The sequence below is a fragment of the Bufo gargarizans genome, chromosome 4, assembly GCF_014858855.1.
Source record: "Bufo gargarizans isolate SCDJY-AF-19 chromosome 4, ASM1485885v1, whole genome shotgun sequence".
Lineage (NCBI taxonomy): Eukaryota > Metazoa > Chordata > Amphibia > Anura > Bufonidae > Bufo > Bufo gargarizans.
The window spans coordinates 156251494-156275252 of NC_058083.1; the positions used below are offsets into that span (position 1 = coordinate 156251494).

Consider the following 23759-nt stretch of genomic DNA (forward strand, 5'->3'; position numbering starts at 1 on the left):
TCAGTGCGGTGTCTTCTGTATAAAACACTATGCCTTTGATTAGTACCATAATGTATGGTAAATATGCTTTTTGTCTTTGTTTTTAGTCTCCTGCTGAACAGGCCAAAGCAACGCTGCAGATGGTTCTCCAAGCTGCTGGTGAGTGATGGTAGATGAAGGTTTACATTTGTGAGACTGAAATAATTACCAACTAGAAACTACATTCTGTAACGCACCTCATTATAAGGCTGTCTTATGCACTGGCACTGCTGCAAAGTCTATTTGTATCATTATTTTAAAGAGAAAAGAAACTCATTTGCAAGAACAATGACAGCAGAAAGTGACTATTATTTGCATTCTTTTTTTGGTATAGCAATTAAATAGGCTGAAATATAGAAAACAAATTCCAAATGAGTAGATGATCATTTTCACAACTTGAAAGAGTAAGTAACTTGCATGGGGTGACTGTTGGGAGACATTAGGTACTTTTCATTATTAGCATCTACTGTCTGCCCAAAGTGTCACCGAAAGGGTAATGTAGAAATGTATTTTTTTATAAAGAAGGGAATAGATATTTATAAAAATACTTACAATGGATCGGCAGAGGAGATTTTTTCAGCATCGTTGTAACCTCTAGGAAGCAGGTGGCTGCCCTGAACATAGGTATAGGGCTGCAGAGATAGCAGTTGCACCTGGGCCCCTCTGTCACATAAGTCTTCAGTATTATAAATGGCACTTGGCAGGTGGGGCCTGTTACTCAATTTGCTTGTTAAATAGGTATTCCAACTTAAAATAAAATTTGAAAATAGCTGCAAATGTTATCAGGCATGCCACTTACAAGCTGTCTGCATGTGACTGCTGCAGTCAGTCAGTGGCTGCAGTGGTTGCGCACTGTATTTTACCAGCATCACCCGTCAACCAGGGGCGGATTGGGATCCTAAACGGGCCATGGAAAAAAATAAAATAAAAGTGGCCCCATATTGTAGGAGGGTCTAAATGGACAGGAGGTGGAGCAACAAAAATCCACAGTGCCGCACAATATATTGCCCCAAAAGCTGTCCCTCTGAGTTGGCCATCGATAGAGGCCATTTTCTCTCCTCCTCTTCCCGTTGTCTCAGATTAAGATATGGAGCAGAGTGCTTAGGAGGTGAGATGCTTTACATAGTTGAATTCAGGAGGGCATGTCAATGGCCGGGTACATGATTCTCACAGAGTTAATTACCACTGATGGCTTATTATGTACCTGGACAGCGGTAGAGAGGAGCGCTTGGGCAGCCCCCTGGGCATCAGCCCACCAGAAAATTTCCCTGTAAGGTCTATAGCCTATCCGCCCCTGCCCTCAACCCTGCATCATTAGTATAGTAAACAAGCTTCAGTGCCTGAATTTCCAAAGGAAAGTAGAGGTGAGTATTGTGTTTTTATTTATTTATTATTGTTTAATAACAATTACAGCTCTTTTTAATCTTTTTCTGAATTGGATAACCCCTTAATGTGTTTGGCACTGACTTTCAAAGGTTCTTTTACATAGTTCAGTGTAGTAATAATAATAATATCATCAGTTAATATATGTCCTTGGTTTGATATAAATTCCCATTGCTAAAATATCCTTTCATTAGAAAGTTAAGTGAAACTCATTATGGTTGCTTTTACAACTTTCGCACCCAGCTTTCCCAGACCTGTAAATAGCAGATCTGTATATGCCCTTATATATGCACTGTATTTAGTATTTGGGTTCTTATTTCAAATCTAAAGTCACATATCTCTAAAATATATATGATTTCATTTTCTAAAGGCGTTCTGAAAGGTGGATTCTGATTGGTTGCTATGGGCAATTAAGCAAGTTCTACTTTACACCAGTTTTGAAAAATCTACATGCTATTCTCCTCCACATTGCAAATTCAGCTTTTAGCATCTGCACTAAACAGTCTGTTCTAATGATTTTACTCTTCCATGGTTAAAAGGGTTGTCGAGGAGTAGAAAAACATGGCTGCTTTCTTCCAAAAACAGCGTCACACCTGTCCATGGGTTGTGGTGGGTATTGCAGCAAAATCTTATTCCCTTTAATAGAGCTGAACTGCAATACTGGACACAACTCATGAACAGAAGTCGCACTGTTTTTGAAAAAAGCATCCATATTTTTCTACTCCAGGGTAATCCCTTTAATTCAATTGTTTTATTTTATTACATTGTATTTGTTTTATTGAATTTCCATGTACCTTATTGTATATCATAACCTGTCTATTGGTGGGAGCTTTATTCTTGACACGTTGCTGCCTCTATTTTTCCCTACTAATTGAACTGTTAGTTTATTCATCAACATCCTTTGCATTCAGTTATGCTATAATTAACTAAGGTCTTATGTACGCTCGGTATACACCGATCCAAATTACAGCTGTAATGTATTTTATGTGACCATGCATGCCACTGTAAAAAAACTAAATATACAACAAACTTTTGTCCGAGAGAGTGCACCTCACTCACTGTATTACACTGCCCACAGTTCAGCAGAATATGGTTCCAAGTTGTACATCATATTATGGCCCAAAATTCACATTTTTGCTGTTTTTGTTTTTTTATGTACTCTGTTATGATTCTGTTTCCTCAGGTCAAAATTTACTCTTTACATTGTATAGTCAAATGTCTCTAGGTTACCTACATTTTTTGTGGTTGCAGATTGACGCTTTGTACATACAGATGTGTTCACACTTAAAGGGACGTCTAACCTAGTGATATGTCTCCAATGTCTAAAGTGAGTCAACCCATTTAAGGGTTTTCTGGTTTCATCATATTGATGGCCTATCAATATCAAATTGGTCCTCAGGTGTCCTTTTTGAATTAGGTTATACAGTTTGTCAAGATACCAATGCAATATAATCTTGAACCATTTAGTAAAAAAAATGTTTTAAAAAAACATTAAATGTACGGTATACTTTTTTTTTTTTAACACGGGAATCTATGGATGGCAAATGGCATTAATCGGGCATATCCCTTATTTTCAGGTTAGTTTAACACTTTACAATACATACCTCTAAAGATTGTCAGGTTTAAAGTTGACAAGTTAAAGATTTCCACATATAATTTTTCAAAAGGAAAAATCAGCCGGCCATTGTTCAAGATGAAAAAGAAAAAGCAACCCTCCACAGATTCCTCCAACCCGTTCTGAGACTACTGTGGTCCCTGTCTCTCTCCACTTCCTGTCCCCAATTAACACAACAGAGTTGCCTGTGATTGGCTGAGCACTGACTTTTCCGGCTCGTCGGACTAGGACAGGAAGCTGAGAGCAGCGAGGATCGGAGTAGCATCTGAACTGCAGTAGTGGGTGACTGCAGAGGTGAGCAGTGCTTCTTTTTTAGATTTTGCATAGTCTGACATTTATTTTTTTATTCTCCCTAGAAAACCCTTTCAAGAAAGGACACATTTGTATGTGACGTACCAAAAAAATAAAAAATAAATATATGCTTGTTTTAAAACTGTAGTACATTCCAGTTTAACCATGTTCCCAGTTCTTCTAGTATGCTTTCAAAGAGAAAACCACAAATAGATAATTTCTGCTATTATCTCTTCACTTACACTGTAGTCTCTTCCTCCGTTTACTTCCTTCATACCTTGGAACATTAGTATATTATAGTTGAATATACCAATTTTATTTTTTATTTTTAATCCTTGTTAAAGTGAGATTGTATATTTGGTAGCTCTAGAAAATATTCCTATCTTTTCCAATAAAGTTTCCAAATAGCGTTAGATTTCTCAGTTTCAAATATATGCATTATTCTCCATATCTTTAATATGCTTTTGAAGCGTATAATTATAAAATAGATGTGACAGCCCGGCCCTCAAAAAGAACAATTTGTTTATTCTTCACATAGCTGTCACCCCTGATTTCTCTAATTTAACACCTTGAAATGTATTAAAAATACAATGAGATATATATCATTTTGGCCTTACTGCTTTGATTTTAAGCAATGTTTAAAAATATTTCAACACCTTAATGCTTCGAAACAATCTGAAGTTAAGGCTGCAAATTTATTTATCAAGGTTTTAAAATGTGCGTGTTCATATAGGTACATACTGTATTATACATTCTCTCTCTCTTCTAGTGTATGTGTAAAATATATGTGTATGTATGTATGTATATATATATATATATATATATATATATATATTATATTCTACACTACAATGTAAAAGGGTGGCATATATTACATACAGCAAGTGAAAAACATGTTCTTGAAACCAGGAAAAATGGACAGACAAAAGAATCTAAGCGAATTTAATTAGGGCCAAATTGTGATGGCTAGTTGACTGGGTCAGAGCATCTCCAAAGCAGCAAATCTTGTGGGGTGTTCCTAGTATGCCGCCATTAAGAACAACTGAAATTGGTTCAAGGGAGGTCAAGAAGTAGAATGGTGACACATTCAAGGGTGCTCAAGGTTGACTGATACGCGTTGGAAGCCAAAGCTTGATCAGTTGGTCCAAGCCTATAGAAGGGCTACTGTGGCACAGACTGCTGTGACACGGTACACGGTACCTCACAGCTTGCTGCATGTGTGGTTACATAACCACAAACTAGTTAGTCACGGCATCCGGGATTGCAATAGACACACAAGCATGAGAAATGGATGATGAAGCAATGGAAGAAGGCGGTCTGGTCTGACGTACATATCATACTTTCTTCCACGTCATGTGGATGGCCCAGTGCATGTACATTGCTTACCTGGAATGTAGTATAAAAAGCCAAGCCAGCAGAAGCAATGTGATATTCTGGGCAATGTTCTGCTGGGAAACCTTGAGTTCAGTTGATCATAGCATCTACCTAAACATTGCTGCAGACCAAGTACACTCCTTCATGGCAAATGCTTTCCCTAATAGAAGTGTTCTCTTTCAGCAAAATATCTGCTCCTGTCACACTGCAGAAATTGCTCGAAAATGGTTTGATGAACATGATAGAAAGTTCAAGGTGTATGTTCTGTCAGTAGTTATACGGAGAGTGTCAGTACTAGGTAAGAATGGCTACTGATCCACAGATTAATTTGGGATACTCTTACTTTACTTCTATCTTTCCAGCTTCACATGGTCAGTTCCCCCATCTCTGACCATTAACCATCTAACATAAAACAGACTACAAAAGAACAAGACATATTTTTCTCACATATTTTATAAAACTTTTGCATTGTTATTTTTTTTTTAAAAAGTACAGTTAAAGGATCACTACCTGATGAGAGGGGCTTGGAGGGGAAAAAAAATCTCACATGAACTGGGATATCAGAAGTGTGGCTGACATGTTTTCCCATGACTTTGTCTACAGACTGACACTTCTGTGCATGTGAGCTAACATGGCTTAATTGGGGATTCACACTAGACTTCAGTTGCTTTAAGAGTAGTCAAAGGCTCAGCCGCAAATTACTGCACGTTTACTCAGATCTGCGAATATTTATATAGAAGAATAGCTTCTTCTGCTTAGGCTAACAATATCACAGCTACTTCCCATGTTTGAGCAGATGTTAAGCAAGCCGTGGCTGAATGTTAATTTTGAGAGGGTTGCATGTTTTAAGCCCATCTGAAGTGGGCTGGTTTCCCTGCCCGCGTACAATGCTGCATCCCTGGGGGGAATTTTCTGCTAAACCTCTTTATTTCTCTCCCTCTATATGGACTCTCTCAAGTCAGTATAAAGCAGATCATCCCTCGACTAAATCTCTTCAGCCTTTGTTATTAGGCTCTGTAGACCTGTAATTAGGCCTCCTGGCAGGCCTTGCAGGCCAGTTAATGGTCATATGGAGATTCTATGAGGCAGACTGGCTTTGAATAAATCCTTGGTTAGGATAGGTTTATGGGTCACTTCCTACCTGGACTAAGCTTTGTCTCTGTGCCCTACGGGCTGACAGGGAGCAGGTTCCCTTGACCATGGACAGCTCAGTTTGCTTCTCAAGCCCTACCCTGCTAATCTCTAGTGTAAACAGAGGATTTAGCTGAGCTTCTGTCACTTGCCAATCCACTTGGGTGTTAGTAAAGCTGTTCATGAGACTTCATTATAGAACAGCACATTCTGAGAATCAATCACTCACGACCGCTGATGGTGGAATACTGCCATTTTGTACAGTAGCATTGTAATACTGTATTATTCATATATTACCATCTTACTGACTAGTAAAAGAAGAAACTTTCTTGTTATGAAACATTTTTACATTTGCTACAACTTTAAAAGACAGGAAAAAATAAAGATTACCTAAACTGTTTGGGGCAATATGTATACTTTCAGCCATGTTGCTTGTTTTTTTCCCCCAATGTATTATTTGCCGAGGGGAATGATCGAAATGTGTTCTGTTTATTCTTGGTAGAGTTTGTAGAAGCAGAAGACTCTGCCGTGTTCTGGTTTAATGTGAATAATGTACTTGGACCTGATCACTAGAGAGTATTCAAATGTATTCAGCTAACTAATATATAAAGGAAAGGAGACTGCTTACTACAGAATCAAAATGGATGATGACAGATGTGTGTGGAGGGACCACATACGTCGAGCCTCTGATTTAAGTCTGCTGGAACTAATAGGATCATTGGTTTACTTTCTTGCATGCCATTTTTTTTGTCTAAGGACGGCTCAGTTAAGCAGGTTATTTTGTCTCCAGATATGCAAAATGATCAAGTCAGCAGCTGGTACTGAATATGAAATGGAGACTGACAGCAGAACACTGACCAGCTTTGTATATTTTTTGTGACACTTTTCATTGGTACAGTACAAAAGGTTTAGACGTGCATCCCGTGTAGCTGATTTATGTGCAAGCGATTCATCTGGGAGATGTCAGGATTTTATATATTTCAAAGTGTGTTTTTAACATTTGTAACTGGTAATAATCTCCAAAAATACCAACTGAAAAGTGCCCACATGAAGTCATATAGTAACATACATAGTAATATAATGCAGCGCACAAGAGTCTGGAATCTACATAGTCACTAGCCAGACTCTATAAACTACAAATCTCCTATAGAAGAAAATGAGTCTTTGTAGCCCCCTATTCACAAAAATATATTAATCTTTATTAAACACAGTAATATAGGAATTAAAAATGACTCTGCCATGGATAGAGCGGTAACACTGGGGCTACCACAACAGAATGGTAATGGCGTTACAACAGTGCCATGACCACACAATACCAACTGGGAAATATTGGTCCAAAGATGATAAAGTGCATTCTGCAGCAACAAAAAGCTAACAAGAAAGTATTAGTAGATAAAGCAATTCACTGCTGTACAATTTAAAGTTCTAGAACAAAGCCCTAGAAGGCCATAGGTCAAGAAATTCAAGAAATGTAAATCTGAGATGTGCCCATCAGGTCTGTGCACCAGACGGGATGACACCTGCCTTGACGCGTGTTTCGGTGAAGCCTACATCTACATTGTGTAGTGGACAGAACCCTTAACCACAGCGCTTCTAGGTAGTTCCAGGGCTACAGCTACTCTAGAACACCTGATCAGCAGGGGTGTGGGGTGTCGAACCCCCACCGATCAGATATTCATAGCCTATCCTGGCCATCAATATGAAAATCCTGGAAAAATCCTTTAATTTCAATAGTAATGCAAATTAATACTAATATCTTAAAGTACTAAACTTTCTGCAGTGGTTAACAGCAGGGCATGTAAAGGGCATGATTCAGATATAGTTCAAGTGTAAACTCGGAAATGGCTTTGCACTTTATAGATTATGGGTGTAGTTTTACATATGTTTAGGATCTGAAAATATTTTATTTTTTGTAAGTGCAGTACAGGTGAATATAGAGAGCCTTTATTTCATTCATATTTTGCATATTACATTTTATGCACTAAACTTCAAATAGTATTCATTACCAGCCAAGAAGCTGATGGCTGAAGATAATCAATTGGGCCTCCTAGTTTTTAATAATTTGAACTGGATAGAATATGCTGTTAGACAGAAATCTTTTCATGTGGTGATTACTAAATGGGGCCAGAATCTAGACTTGTGTATCATCTCTGGACAGTGTTCAATGGTTGCTATTCAGAGGACATATACGAGATAAGATAGTGTAGGAGAGAGGAACATGGGAGTCAACCATACACATTACATAGAAGTGGGTTGATGGTTGAACAGCAGTTGAACAGACGATCATCTGGTGAATGTTCCTTTCACAGACACGGCCATATACATTTTAGTCTACATTGGCATTACAGTTGTTTAAACTGCCAATACACATTTAAAGAGTATTCAACCAGACGGTGGATGGAAGATCCTTTTGTTTACGTTCTTTCAAAGACAGATCTTTCTTCCGACTATAGCATGAAAATATTAAACACGGTCGACTTTGTTTGAAATGATAATGGTCTGTCATTGGTCGACTAAAACGATAGATCATTATTAAATTTCACCCGACAAACATTCTTTTTGGTTGAAATTGTCAATTTTGATAAATTTTGGACTTGTGTATGGCCATCTTAAAGGTGGCCATACATAGTCACAATAGGTGTCACCTGGATGATTGCTTGGCTGACAACTATCTCTCCCTGCTGACTCACATAGGGTTAAGCGATATACCGGTATCCACGATATACCGCGATATTAAAACACGACGATATCACAGTTTCCGAAAAACCGCTGTATTTAATGACGTCATAGGAGTGGTTGCATGGGTGCTGACCTGCTTCTAAAATGTCCGATTCCACCTGCTTATGTTCCCCGGTCACTGGCCTCTGCCTCCTGCATTACTACTAGCACACGGAGGGCTGAACCTGGCTGCAGGGACGAGCAGGCTTTTTTTTTTTTCACTTTATATAAACCTGTGATGGCAACTTTACCAAGACTTTGTACAAACATTAAAGAGGACCTTTTTATGGGTCCAAAGAATATGAATTTAGCAGCAGCCTACATAGAGCGGCGCCCAGGGATCTAAGTGCACTTACTATTATTCCTGGGCGCCGCTCCGTTCGTCCGCTGTGGCCCCCGGTAATTTCTCAACATTCAGTGCAAGTAGGAGGAGACGCCAGTGTCAATCCTTCGCCCTGACAGCAGCGCTGTCTAATCACAGTGCAGAGCTCAGAGCCAGGGAGAAAAAAACCTCCCTGGCTCTGAGCCATGTGGAGCCCTGTCCTCTTCTTTAAAAATCTCCCAAAGAAGACTTCCTCCACAAATTATTCTAATAGTATTTTAAGAGGCGTCCCTACACTACCACACACCGCCCCATACAGTATTGTCTCCTTGTGGCCCACCGCCTCATACAGTAACACATCTCCTTGTGGCTGCCCCAGTGCCCCATACAGTATAATGTCTTCTTATGGCCTACCGCCCCATACAGTGTAACGTCTCCTTGTGGCTGCCCCATACAGTGTAACGTCTCCTTGTGGCTGCCCCATACAGTGTAACGTCTCCTTGTGGCTGCCCCATACAGTGCAACGTCTCCTTGTGGCTGCCCCATACAGTGCAACGTCTCCTTGTGGCTGCCCCATACAGTGCAACGTCTCCTTGTGGCTGCCCCATACAGTGCAACGTCTCCTTGTGGCTGCCCCATACAGTGCAACGTCTCCTTGTGGCTGCCCCATACAGTGCAACGTCTCCTTGTGGCTGCCCCATACAGTGCAACGTCTCCTTGTGGCTGCCCCATACAGATACATTTCTTAATATCCTTATCGTGGGAATATTTTTGATATCGCCCAACCCTAGACTCACATAATATAAACATTTGGCTTGGCTGAGCGTTTTTATGTTACATTGAGTAGAGAGTCATTGGCAGGCACTTCAGGCTGTGACTTATCTTCTGGGAGATCAAATATGTAAAGAGGTATCTCCCAAGGAAGAGAACCATATAGCTAGTGTCACCTCTTGGAAGTTGGTCCCTATGAGTCAAAATAGGATTTTTAAATAAGCCTTGGAAGTTGATAAGGGAATATAGCCAAGCCAGATATCCATCCTGGGAGAACAAAACGGGGACAAAATCAGTTCACCCGAATCTTCTGTCTCCCAACATCTGTTGCAGGAGAGTAGAGAATTCCCCCTATGCAGATTGTTGTCCGAAGCCACCATTCTTGCTGGGTTCGGTTGCCTATACACTAATGTGTATGTGGACCTTTTAGGCTTTATGTATTATTGACCCTTGTGGTTTGGATCTGTAATCCATACTAATCTGTGTTGTGGCGCGCTACCGAATTGCTTCTTGGGGAGAATATAGTGTTTGAATTAGGCACTATACAGGTCCTTCTCAAAAAATTAGCATATTGTGATAAAGTTCATTATTTTCTGTAATGTACTGATAAACATTAGACTTTCATATATTTTAGATTCATTACACACCAACTGAAGTAGTTCAAGCCTTTTATTGTTTTAATATTGATGATTTTGGCATACAGCTCATGAAAACCCAAATTTCCTATCTCAAAAAATTAGCATATTTAATCCGACCAATAAAAGAAAAGTGTTTTTAATACAAAAAAAGTCAACCTTCAAATAATTATGTTCAGTTATGCACTCAATACTTGGTCGGGAATCCTTTTGCAGAAATGACTGCTTCAATGCGGCGTGGCATGGAGGCAATCAGCCTGTGGCACTGCTGAGGTGTTATGGAGGCCCAGGATGCTTCGATAGCGGCCTTAAGCTCATCCAGAGTGTTGGGTCTTGCGTCTCTCAACTTTCTCTTCCCAATATCCCACAGATTCTCTATGGGGTTCAGGTCAGGAGAGTTGGCAGGCCAATTGAGCACAGTAATATCATGGTCAGTAAACCATTTACCAGTGGTTTTGGCACTGTGAGCAGGTGCCAGGTCGTGCTGAAAAATGAAATCTTCATCTCCATAAAGCTTTTCAGCAGATGGAAGCATGAAGTGCTCCAAAATCTCCTGATAGCTAGCTGCATTGACCCTGCCCTTGATAAAACACAGTGGACCAACACCAGCAGCTGACATGGCACCCCAGACCATCACTGACTGTGGGTACTTGACACTGGACTTCAGGCATTTTGGCATTTCCCTCTTCCCAGTCTTCCTCCAGACTCTGGCACCTTGATTTCCGAATGACATGCAACAGTCCAGTGCTGCTTCTCTGTAGCCCAGGTCAGGCGCTTCTGCCGCTGTTTCTGGTTCAAAAGTGGCTTGACCTGGGGAATGCGGCACCTGTAGCCCATTTCCTGCACACGCCTGTACACGGTGGCTCTGGATGTTTCTACTCCAGACTCAGTCCACTGCTTCCGCAGGTCCCCCAAGGTCTGGAATCGGTCCTTCTCCACAATCTTCCTCAGGGTCCGGTCACCTCTTCTCGTTGTGCAGCGTTTTCTGCCACACTTTTTCCTTCCCACAGACTTCCCACTGAGGTGCCTTGATACAGCACTCTGGGAACAGCCTATTCGTTCAGAAATTTATTTCTGTGTCTTACCCTCTTGCTTGAGGGTGTCAATGATGGCCTTCTGGACAGCAGTCAGGTCGGCAGTCTTACCCATGATTGCGGTTTTGAGTAATGAACCTACTGGGAGTTTTTAAAAGCCTCAGGAATCTTTTGCAGGTGTTTAGAGTTAATTAGTTGATTCAGATGATTAGGTTAATAGCTTGTTTAGAGAACCTTTTCATGATATGCTAATTTTTTGAGATAGGAATTTTGGGTTTTCATGAGCTGTATGCCAAAATCATCAATATTAAAACAATAAAAGGCTTGAACTACTTCAGTTGGTGTGTAATGAATCTAAAATATATGAAAGTCTAATGTTTATCAGTACATTACAGAAAATAATGAACTTTATCACAATATGCTAATTTTTTTAGAAGGACCTGTACATCAGCACATATATTGAGCAGTTGGAGTCCATGCTACTGTGCATGGTAATTTCCTTCTTCAAGATGACTTTAATCCTTTCCATGCCAAGGACATCTCGTACATCCTCACATTGGATGTATGAGAGACATCTTGCTACTTTACTGGCTGTACTTCAGGCTGTATAGCAGCTAGAAATATGAGCAAGGTCTACAAAGCAGTGCAAGCAACAATGCAGGCTGATATTCAGCTGAAGTGGGAGCTGCCGTTCCCAACTTGGTTTCTAAAGGCTCCACCCCCAACTGTATCGTGGTTAACACTGTGATCTCAGTCTTTGTATAAAGTTTACATTAGTTTTAAAGGGGGTTTCTGGTCTGCATCAAAATCCTTTATTGAGGTAGCTGTAATTTTGTAATGTATAACTTTTACGTTTATTGCTTCTGTTTTGGGCTGTGGTCACATAACCATGTCTATTTAGCTCCTTCTTACTTCCTGTCATATTATGGGAGGGAGCTTCAAACTAGCTAGAGCTGTGGCGGAGACAAGAGGAGAGCTTTAAGGTTTTGGTTGGATAAAACAACAGGAAGTACTACATACAAGATGTAAACCAAAGTGATTTGTTCACTTGGTGAAAATAGGTCCAAACTATAAAAAGAAAGCATGGATAAGAATTACATAAGGTAAGCAATTACATGAGCATATCTGTTAGGAACCCACAGTAATCCTGGAAAACCCCTTTAAAACAGGACCTGTCATACCTGTAACTTCTATACAACCAGAGATGGAGGGGACTGCTTAAACCTACTCTATCTTCAGCTGGTTATGATATCAGCCAGCAAGGAGGGGGCAGTGGGCACAGGCAGATGTCCTTGTATAACTGTACAATAACTGTATAATTTCAGACAAATTGAAAAGATATCCGTCAGTGAGAAAATACATTTTCAGTAACTATCAATAGTTTTCAAATATTTAAAACAAAACAGTATGGAGGTTTTCCAGATAGATGTAATACAGGTGCTTTTTGTGCCCATATTTTGATGCAACACCCGAACTTACCGTGGATCATCATCACCAGAGTTATGGCATTATGATTTTAGTTCTGATGGACAACAGGAATTTAGCTGTTATGTCCATAATACATCAGCCATACTTGGTGCTAGACACAGCCCATAAACGCTCAGTAGGTTGTGCTCCTGGATGGACAGGGTTTACTGTATATAGACAAGGAGACTAGTAATGACCAGTTGTCAATTTATTTTTCCAGGAAGAGTAGCGCAGGAATAGCAGAAACTAAGAAAAGATGGTCTAGAATTGTTATTTTAAGTTAAATGAAAGTATCCAGTACCAGGAGTACATTCTAATGGTATACACCAGGGATGCTCAACCTGCGGCACTCCAGCTGTTGTAAAACTACAACTCTCACCATGCCCTGCTATAGGCTGTCCGAGCATGCTGGGAGTTGTAGTTTTGCAACAGCTGAAGGGCCGCAGGTTGGGCATCCCTGATATAGAGGAAGAAAGGGATTAGTGTGGTATGGTCAGTCCACATATCTCCTAATTAACAGCGTCAGAAGCAATACAATGTGTTCCTTGCATGTGTCTGAATCATTTTCTTACTGCTATTTTCAGTACCAAAAATAGATGAAGCTTGGGAAGTATTTTGGTGCAAATATTCAATTTTCTGCCCACTAGCATCCTTCCCATTTTATTTGCACAATAGATGATTCTGGTCTTTGGTAGATATTTGCAACTTTTCATTCCTTGTGTTTGAAATTTCTGATGGGATTTAAGTGAAGGCGAAGCATATGGCTTAACTGATTTTGATGCAAATACGCACACTAATTATGGATGGCTAAATATCCGTTTTTCCTCTTGATCTTTATCACACAGAAGTTTTAGGACTTAAACTTCTTCCGTTTTGACTCTGGACCGATGGTAAATGGGGTGCACGTTGTCATCTGTGATTATGAAGGAGCGTGGCTTAATCACCTTGTCATCCCAATCACGTGCCTTGATAATTACTCTGCGCTCTCTGTATACATGTGTATGATGAAGCAGGGCTGTCTGTTGTTTGCTGTATGTATGGAACTACATGGAGCTGCGATGTGTTCTGATATTGATGCATACTTTGATTCATCTCATTTTTACAAACGCCTCAAGCAACTTCTCTCCTCGTGTGTCTGGAATCAGTCCCTAGCTTGACGAGCAGCAAAACACACAACCTGTAGGCAATTTTCAGCTATTTCTATTTTCTTCTACTGTTTTTTTCCTCTATTGACTATACCTGGCAGCTGTGTCACCTCAATATCCTGTCCTAACACAAAGTCATAAAGGTAAAAAAAAAGTTTTAGTAGTTAATCATGACATTTTCTTTATTTGTGGCATATATTAATCATGCTGCATTCTTATATACTGTGGGTGTGTAAAGTATATTATAGTGCATATCATCATATAGTACAGTACATTAGTAATGCCTTCATGATCAATAAAAATTAGAGATCACATAACCACCATGGAACTTCACAGATTTTTACAGGTCTGGTATCAGGAGGCCCCATGAATGGCTTGTCTGCCAGAGTGGGAGCAGTCTTAGGGCTCATGCACAAAAACATAAGGGCTCCGTGTCCCTATTGCGGACTACAAATGACCCATTGACTTGAATGGGTCTGCGATCCACAAGATACATCAAAACATGAGACATGTCATCTTTTGTGGAGCACAGGCACAGATCAGAAGCCCACGGAAACTCTCTGCAACACTACCGTGGGCTTTTAGGTCTGTGCCTTCGCACCGCAAAAATAAGACATGTCTTATTTCGTCGTATGTTGTGAATTGCGGACCCATTCGAGTCATTGGGGCCGCATCCGCAGCACGGAGAGCACACACCCGGGCACGAAGCCCTTACATTCGCGTGCATGAGCCCTAACTTGGGGTTTTCCACTCTGATTTATGAGGGATGTCTTAAGTCTGAGGCCTCCATTAGCTCTATTTGAGGTTGCTACAATGTTTTAGTACAGTCTATACTTTCGCTTTGACTTCATGTTTGCTGACTATGGTCAGCTTTTATCGGATTGTGATTGACTAAGCAAAGGTCAGCACAAACATAGTGATTAGTTTAAAAGGGAATGTGTCACTTATTCATTTATTTTTTCATAATTAAAGCTTGTTACTAAAGCAAATTTAATATTTTTTCAGATCAGTTTTTATTTTCTGATACAAATTTTCTCTGCCTTGATATGGGAGCAGCCATCTTTCTAAGTTTCTCTGCTACATTTCCAGCAGCCATATGGACCATAAGAACCTGTGTTCTGGAGATGAACCACAGGTTCTTATGTGTATTTCTCTGGACACACAAAGCTGGTTATGGCGAAAACCCGTCAGATCCCATTATAGTCAATGAGGATATGGCGGTGCTGGAACAACCAGAGTACACATTGGAGATGTGAATGTAGCCTTACTACTATGGAAGAATGTTGAGGATCTTTTTTTAATCTAGATATTGACATCTAAAATTATAAAACAATTGCTTTTTATTTTTTATATGTTTAAGTTAAAAACTTTATTTAAACAATCATTCGGTGGGATTTATCAACACTGGTGTCAGGGAAAACTGGCTTAGTTGCCCATAGCATCAGAGTCCACCTTGTCATGTTTCAGAGCTCTTTTGGAAAATGAAAGGTGTAATCTGATTGGTTGCCATGTCCAGATAAGCCACTTTTCCTTTACACTAGTTATGATAAATCTCCCCTTAGATCTTTTTCTGGTGATACATGCCCTTTAACAAAAATATAGAAGCTCTGTATGGGCATGTAATTTAAGCTATTGTAGTAAAAGGGTTGAGCTTTTTTGCCCTGAAACAGCACCATTCTTTAACCATGTCTGGAACTGCAGCGTAGTCCCATTCAGATTTCAGGCAGTACCAGTCACAGCCCATAAATAAGCGTTCGTTTAGATGTCTGTAAGTGTTTTGTGGTCCGCAGATTGCAGATCCGCAAAACAGTGATACAGTCTGTGTGCGTTCCGCATTTTGCGGTCCGCACATGGCCGGCCCTGTGATAGAAATGCCTATTCTTGATTGCGGACAGGAATAGGACATGCTCTATCTTTTTTGCGGGGCCGTGGAACAGAACTACCACACAGTGGGCTGTCCGCATCGTTTGCGGCCCCATTGAAATGAATGGGTCAGCCCCCCTTGTGCAAAATTGCAAAACAAATGTGGACCCAGAACTACAGATGCCTGAATGGACCCTAAGGGCTCTTTCACACAAGCGGATGCCGTGCGGGTAATCTTCTGTGTGAAAGAGTGCCAACCCCCGCTCTGGACAGCAGAGACACGGAGCATTAACATGATTGTTATTGCTCTCTGCCCTTCTTGAGATAAAGTGATCACCGTGATTTTGTAGTTAAAAGATCAGAGAGGCACGGAGCATTATCAATCATGTTAATGTTCCATGTCTCTGCTGTCCGGAACGGGGCTTGGCTGTCTTTCACGCAGCGGATGACACGCACGGCATCCGCTAATGTGAAAGAGCCCTAAGAGTTGCACTGTTTCAGGAAAAATAAGCTGTTCATTTTTGCCAATTTCATACCTCTTTCGAGTGACCATACTTGTCTTGTGTCTTATACTTGTACCTAAGATGTTTTTCGGCTCAAACTTTAATTGCTGGAATCCTGATGTAATCCGTTTCCATATTGGCTTATTTGAATTTCTAAGCCAGGAATATGACCTGATGCGTGGAGTGTTTTTATTTAATCCGCGGCCCGCTAACTCTAGCATTTTGTTATTAATGAGCGTATTTGTCATTGTCTTATTAAATACGGTGCAATAACTGTGCCATCTTTTCCAGCTAGTTTCATTTGCCCATGTTTTCTTTGTTGGGCCAAATGAATGAAATTAGAATAAACAATCTCGAAGTCATTTGTAATCATTGGCTGATTAATGGAGTTTGGTTTCGCAGCCATTATTCATTCACTAGCACCTGATATCTTTTCCATAAACAAATTATGTTTGGCCAAATTATGAAATTAAATGAAGCATTTGATGGGTTTATGATTGACCCTTCCAGCTCAGTGGCCATTAGTCAATGTCGTTGCCGCACTTAACCGCTTGACAAATGCGCTGTCTAAAGAAGCACACGGATTTATTATGATTTCTGATTAATGCATACTGTTAGGCAAACTAGATTCTAATCATTTCTTGACTCTCGTTTTAGCAGTCAAGGAAGAATTTCATCGCTGATGAAATACATTTATGTCTCTGTAGATTTAAGGATGATTATGAAATGCTGACTGGATAAATCTTGTGATGTTCCAAAGGATTTTACGAAGAGCATATTTTATTTAACATCAGCCAGTTTTAGGTTCGTCTTCCTTCCTATGGGCTTGTTATTATTTGCCCTCCATAATTAATGGAAGCAATTAAGTGGAAGAATGGACATTTATGAACTTTTTTTTTTTTCTTAATATTCGCATCATGTTCATCATGTTAATGTTATGCACATGTTACTGAGTAGGTGCAAAAGCATCTCCCATTCATGTGGGACTTATCAAAATCCTGTTTACACCTAGCAAAGGGAAAAGATGATTTACAACATACATCTCCCCTGTGGAATTCTTCTAGGCCAGTGGTAACTGATTTTTGTGGACAAATCAGTATGTCAGTGTTTTTAAGCATTACACCCCATCATTAACAACATTGCTTGTAATGCTGTGCTGCCTCAATCAGTGCCTAATGTTCTTGGCTTCATTCCTCTTTGCAAGTAGGAGTGGTGCGTATTAGGCTCATTAATAAGCACATTTTTCAGGTGTCTCCTTAACATTTCCAGCCAGAACACAGTTGCAGCATTCACTTAGCCATCAAGTTATCCCCTAGAGTGGTCACATTGCAATGTCAGCCATGGCACTTCCAGATCAAAATGTCTGAGAATGGAAAATCTACCTTGGCCGCACTATCCTGATCCTCACTCGCAGTAATTGTTTCATCACAACTGGATGTTACATCAGAACGATCTTTGGCCTATTGCCTTTGTGAAGACAGAGGCACCACTTGGGAGATAACTTGCAATGTGTGTATCAAGGGTTGAGGACCTGTCCCTAATCAGGATGTCATTCTTATGTCACTGTAAGTGAAGCAGGTGGAGATACTTCAGAGAGAGGACAAACTGGTTGTACTCTAATCATAGCCAATCTGGCCCTTTAGATCTATGGTGCTGATGAAGCTGTAGCGGGATTAGAGGATAACAGCACATGCACAAGATTTTGGATGAGCTTGTGATAGGCTAGCCCTCTCCTCAGGGGGTGACAATCAAGCCAAATAGGGTGGCCACATTGACTTCTGTCTCGAGTGTCTCCACCGCTTTACTACAAAAAAGGTAATTGGTAGGGATGAGCGAATAGACTCTGGATGCTTCATCCAAAGTCCATTCGCATAAAACTTTGTTAGAATACTGTACGGAGCGAGCGCGCCATACAGTATTAGAATGTATTGTCTCCGATGAGCCGAAGTTTAGTTTGCAAAGTCTTACCAGACTTTCTGAGGGGGCATGTCCTTTTTATTCTGCAAATCTTTCCCTGTAAATGTCACAGCTCCTCAAAGAAAATTTGGCTGATTTTGAAGGATGTAACTGAGCATGTGCGTCGTCCTCTGCAATGGTATTGAGGTGGATGGAGAGATGAGGAAAAGAACAAACACTAGGTGGTGCTATAAAAATAGATTTTATTGAATAACTCAGTGACTATACTAAATTTTTAATACCCTGCAATTACAGACGTATTGAAATGCACATGCTGGTTTGAAACAAAATCCCACATGTAGCTAATAAGGGACACTTTTAGAAAGCAAAAGTGCAGAACAGTCAGCCAGTGGTGGTGGTGGTTTGGTGAGTTCCTGACAGGTTCACCGTAATATACAGTATTTCTATTGTTTCTGGGTTCTGAATCTGGGAAGTATGGTCATAATTGTCCATTGAAGATTGTAGATATTCAAAAAGTTGGTGCAAATGTTTATAACAAAGATTTGCTGCTTAGAGCATCAGGTTGTAAATGATGATGATGTTGACTCATTTTGCTTAAATTAGAAATATTGTTTAATTAAGCATTAGCCGTGTCTCAAATTTGGATATTTTAAGGTGAGATTTGCTGTGATTTTTATATTTTTTATATATCTTTATTAGCCATTTTGTCATGTTGCTGTTGCATCTGCTTTAATCATATTAGACATACGGTAGAGCTTCTTCAGATGAGTCTAATGGGTGTAACTGGAGAGAACGTCTAGTTACCAATTTTGTCTCGCCTAACAGCAAACATATTCACTCATCTTGTAAAAAACAAAAGCAATTGTAATGGAGTATATATAAAAAAATCCCAAACTTGGACATAAACAAGTATTTTATCTGTAGTGTTTCCCCCTTAGAGTATGCTTGAGAAAGTTAATACGGAGGAAAGGTAGAGAAGAGAAAGATGAAAACATTTTTTGACCCTTCACGATGACGAAACTGTCCCCCCATTCCTCTTGTCTCCTATACATACTTCCATACCAGCTGTGGCCTCTTTCACATCAGCATTTATTTCCCGTATTCTGCTCTGTTATTACGAAAATAACAGTAGTGCTGGATTCGGCACGTAACTGAAGCAAAAGAAGCCGAAAGAGACCACAGGGACAATAATGTGATCTGTTTGGGAGAATGCTTTTTTTTTTCTCATCTATTTTTACCTAATTGTGTGACAGATGCCCCCGAATGGATGTGATTGTAGTGTATCTGCTTGGTGGCCACAGGAGTTCACATGAGTACTGTTTCAGACGGTATGCAGTTTCCTGCTGGCGCGCCCACTGACTCTATTTTAGCTAGTCATGATATAGATACCCTAAGACATAGAAAACTAGAAGTTATTCATTTCTGTACTTCTAATTTATTAAACATATAGACATTATTCATTGGTCTTTGTAGTCTAAAACAGATTTCTGTTATCCTTATTGCTTTGTCACCAAGTTAAAGGGGTATCCCATGACTGATGTAAAAAATAAAAATCAGACATCATATAATACATGACAATCTTTTTCTAACAAAGCTAGAACCAGCCCTGTACCTCACATGGATCCAGAGATCTCCCCATTCATTGCTAGATTGATAGCAATCGGACAGCCTAAGATAAGTGTCTTCTCTGCTGCAGCTAAGGGGGTGTGTTCTTTCTGCTGCAGCTAAGGGGGTGTGTTCTTTCTGCTGCAGCTAAGGGGGGGTGTTCTTTCTGCTGCAGCTAAGGGGGGGTGTTCTTTCTGCTGCAGCTAAGGGGGGATGTTCTTTCTGCTGCAGCTAAGGGGGGGTGTTCTTTCTGCTGCAGCTAAGGGGGGGTGTTCTTTCTGCTGCAGCTAAGGGGGGTGTTCTTTCTGCTGCAGCTAAGGGGGGTGTTCTTTCTGCTGCAGCTAAGGGGGGGTGTTCTTTCTGCTGCAGCTAAGGGGGGGTGTTCTTTCTGCTGCAGCTAAGGGGGGATGTTCTTTCTGCTGCAGCTAAGGGGGGGTGTTCTTTCTGCTGCAGCTAAGGGGGGGGTGTTCTTTCTGCTGCAGCTAAGGGGGGGGTGTTCTTTCTGCTGCAGCTAAGGGGGGTGTTCTTTCTGCTGCAGCTAAGGGGGGGTGTTCTTTAGGGGGGGTGTTCTTTCTGCTGCAGCTAAGGGGGGGTGTTCTTAAGGGGGGGTGTTCTTTCTGCTGCAGCTAAGGGGGGGTGTTCTTTCTGCTGCAGCTAAGGGGGGGTGTTCTTTCTGCTGCAGCTAAGGGGGGGGGGGGGGTTTCTGCTGCAGCTAAGGGGGGTGTTCTTTCTGCTGCAGCTAAGGGGGGGGGTGTTTTTTTCTGCTGCAGCTAGGGGGGGGGTGTTTTTTCTGCTGCAGCTAAGGGGGGGTGTTCTTTCTGCTGCAGCTAAGGGGGGGGTGTTCTTTCTGCTGCAGCTAAGGGGGGGTGTTCTTTCTGCTGCAGCTAAGGGGGGGGGGTGTTCTTTCTGCTGCAGCTAAGGGGGGGGGGGTGTTCTTTCTGCTGCAGCTAAGGGGGGGTGTTCTTTCTGCTGCAGCTAAGGGGGGGTGTTCTTTCTGCTGCAGCTAAGGGGGGGTGTTCTTTCTGCTGCAGCTAAGGGGGGGGGTCTTTCTGCTGCAGCTAAGGGGGGGTGTTCTGCTGCAGCTAAGGGGGCATGTTCTTTCTGCTGCAGCTCGCTGCCTATCACAGCTCAGGAGGCATTTGAAGAATGGAACTGAGCATGTGTGTCCACCTGAGCGAGGTGAACAGAGAAATAAGAAAAAGAACACACGGCTGGTGGTGCTATACAGATACATTTTAGTAAATAACTCAGGCTTTACTAAATTTGTAATTAAATGCAATTACAAAAGTATTTGGATCTAGGTGCTGGTTTGAGAACTGCAGAATTTTTTTCATGGGAAACGGAAGCGTCTGCCTAGCTTACCCATGTAAAGCCAGGTATGTCACTAGATACTCCAATGCTCATGTTAGAGGGGCTGAGGGGGGGGGGGGGGGGGGAAGAAGGGAATATGTCCAGGTTCAGCTCGGGCCATAACACACGTGAGAACTACGGATAGATAATATGTCCAGCAGATACTCATGTGAATCCAGCCTAAAGTGGGCTGCCTGGGGTTAACCATTTTGGACTGGCAGAGTTGGTCTGTCAGCCAATTATTAAGTATGTTGTTTATATGGTGCTAATACATCTTCAATTACTAAGCACTTTGTAGCTTTAATAATAATTTAAGTAGCTTCTTGATCCAGTTCTCACAGAGCTACATGACAACCGTTGGATTTGCCTTTGGCAAGCAAAACCTCATTTTGCCGCTGTATTAAGTATTTACTCTTCGGACAGCTGGCAACACAATTTACGTGAATGAGATTTTCTTGGGAAAACGTTAAGTGATTCGATAACTTTTTTAATGGACTGTAAAAGCTTGTGGTAACACTTTATGGGTGATTTGCCTATAATGTTCAGTTTATTCATTCTCCTGTACATGACTATGCGCTAGTCATTCATACTGCTAGGGTCACACACTGTATTTAAGGTCTTATGATTATTATAATGTATTAGTTTTTATATTAACCCTTTTCCGCCCATAGTTGTACATATATAGTGCTAGGTGGGTCTTTCAAGATGGCGTCCGCTCACGAGTGCAGTGGGCGCCGTAGCCGCTGAATGCCTGCCATTTTAAACAGAAGCCAACCAGGGCTAATGTATGGGATCGACAATAACTGCACACATTTAACCCCTCATATGCCATGGTTAAATGTGACCACGGCATCTGGAAGCTAAAAAACCTGGAAGCACGTGCTCTCGGGCCTTCAACGGCTCTCGGGCCTACTACAGCCACCAATGCTAACAATTGCTTGCTCAAGTTTCCTATGAGAACGTTTGGAAAGTGTAAAGAAAAATAAAATGTATTAAAAACATTTAAAGAAATTTAAAAACAATAAAGAAAAATATCAAATCACCCCTTCCCCAAAAGCAAAATAAAAATAGATAATAAACATCATGGGCATCACTGTGTGTGAAAATGCCCATACCATTAAAATATCAAAATATTTATCCCTTTTTATTTTTCGTTCTTCCCCAAATAATTTAATACAAAGTGATCAAACAATCATATGCACGCTGAAATGTTAGGAAAAGTACAGATCGCCCGGGAAAAAATGAGCCATTACACAGCTCCGTACACATAACTACAAAAAGGTTATAGAGGTCAGAATATGGCGATGACGAGAAAAAAATATTTTTATTTTTCAGTATTAAAACACAAGAAAAACTATACAAATGTGGTATTGCTGTAATTGTATGGACCTGGAGAATGAAAGTAACAGGTCAGTTTTACTGCATAGTGAACCCAGTATAAAAAAAAACCTGATAAGTGACAGAATTGAATTTTTTTCCCCAATTCAACCCCATTGGGAATTATTTTCCAGCTTCCCACTACATTGTTTAGAATATAAAATGGTGCCATTATAAAGTACAACGTATTGATAAATCTCCTGACATCTCTGTTGTAGTAACTACTTGCAATCCCCATGTAAAAACAATTCTGGAGCATCTATTCTTAGGACTCTGTGATTTGCCATTTCTTTATTTTTCCTCCTAGAAGTTTATGAATGAATAAAGTATAAAATAAAAAATAAAAATATAAATAAAATAAATAATCATAAAATAAATAATTTATATAAATAAAATATAAAGAAAAGAAAAAATGAATAAGCAGCTTGCAGTAAAGGTACAGATGGGTGTTACCATTACCACACATGCCCAGCACAGTCTTACACCAGAAGCACTGCTTGGACAGGGTCGCACCCAGCAGTACCTGTACTGCAAACTGCTGGCAATTTATTTGTAATCTTCTAGCAGCAATAATATAGGCATGGTTCAACATAGTCATAAGGATAGATGCTCCAGAATTGTTATTACATGGGGAATGCAAGTAGTTACTACAACAGACATGTCAGGAGAGGTGACAGGCCCTCTTTAACAGTCTTCTTTTCTATTTACATATCTTGTAATGGAATGTGTGATTATTGTGGCCAGACCTATGTTTGGGAAGCTGATGAACGAGCATTTGCAGGTCCTTAAGATTGGTGGTTTTGTTTTTGATTTTTGCGTCTCAATTTATCTGCCTGCTTCTGTATGGCATTTCTGATAAAGCGTGCTACAATTATTTACTTTTATTTCTAATACAGTATATATCATTGTTGCATAGGTTGAAAAAGACACATATATCCAGGTAAAACTTTCTCAATTATACCGCATTAATTGTTAAATTAAAGGGGTTGTCTCACGTCACACATTGGTGGCATATCACATGCCCCTAGTGTCAGGTGCGGTTCCCACCTCTGGGACCCACACCTATCTCTAGAATGGAGCCCCCAAAGTGAAAGAGCGCACTCCAGACATGCACAGGTGCCCTCCCTTCATTTACATCGCAGTCCCGTAGAAGTGAATGGAGCTGTGGCCATGCTTACATCGTGCACTTTCCATTCATTTCCATTGGCTCTCCGAAAAAGCAGAGCATGCGTGATGTGGT

The 23759-nt window shown here is 40.6% G+C and overlaps 1 protein-coding gene across 3 annotated transcripts in view; it reads left to right on the forward strand.

The window, feature by feature from the left end:
* The window catches only part of RSRC1 (arginine and serine rich coiled-coil 1), a 330125-nt gene that overhangs the window by 191863 nt on the left and 114503 nt on the right, over window positions 1–23759 (forward strand). For all 3 annotated transcript variants that reach the window (XM_044290570.1, XM_044290571.1, XM_044290572.1), the window contains exon 6: window positions 87–138. In XM_044290570.1, coding sequence (XP_044146505.1) covers window positions 87–138 — 52 coding nt within the window. The remainder of the gene's footprint in view (window positions 1–86; window positions 139–23759) is intronic.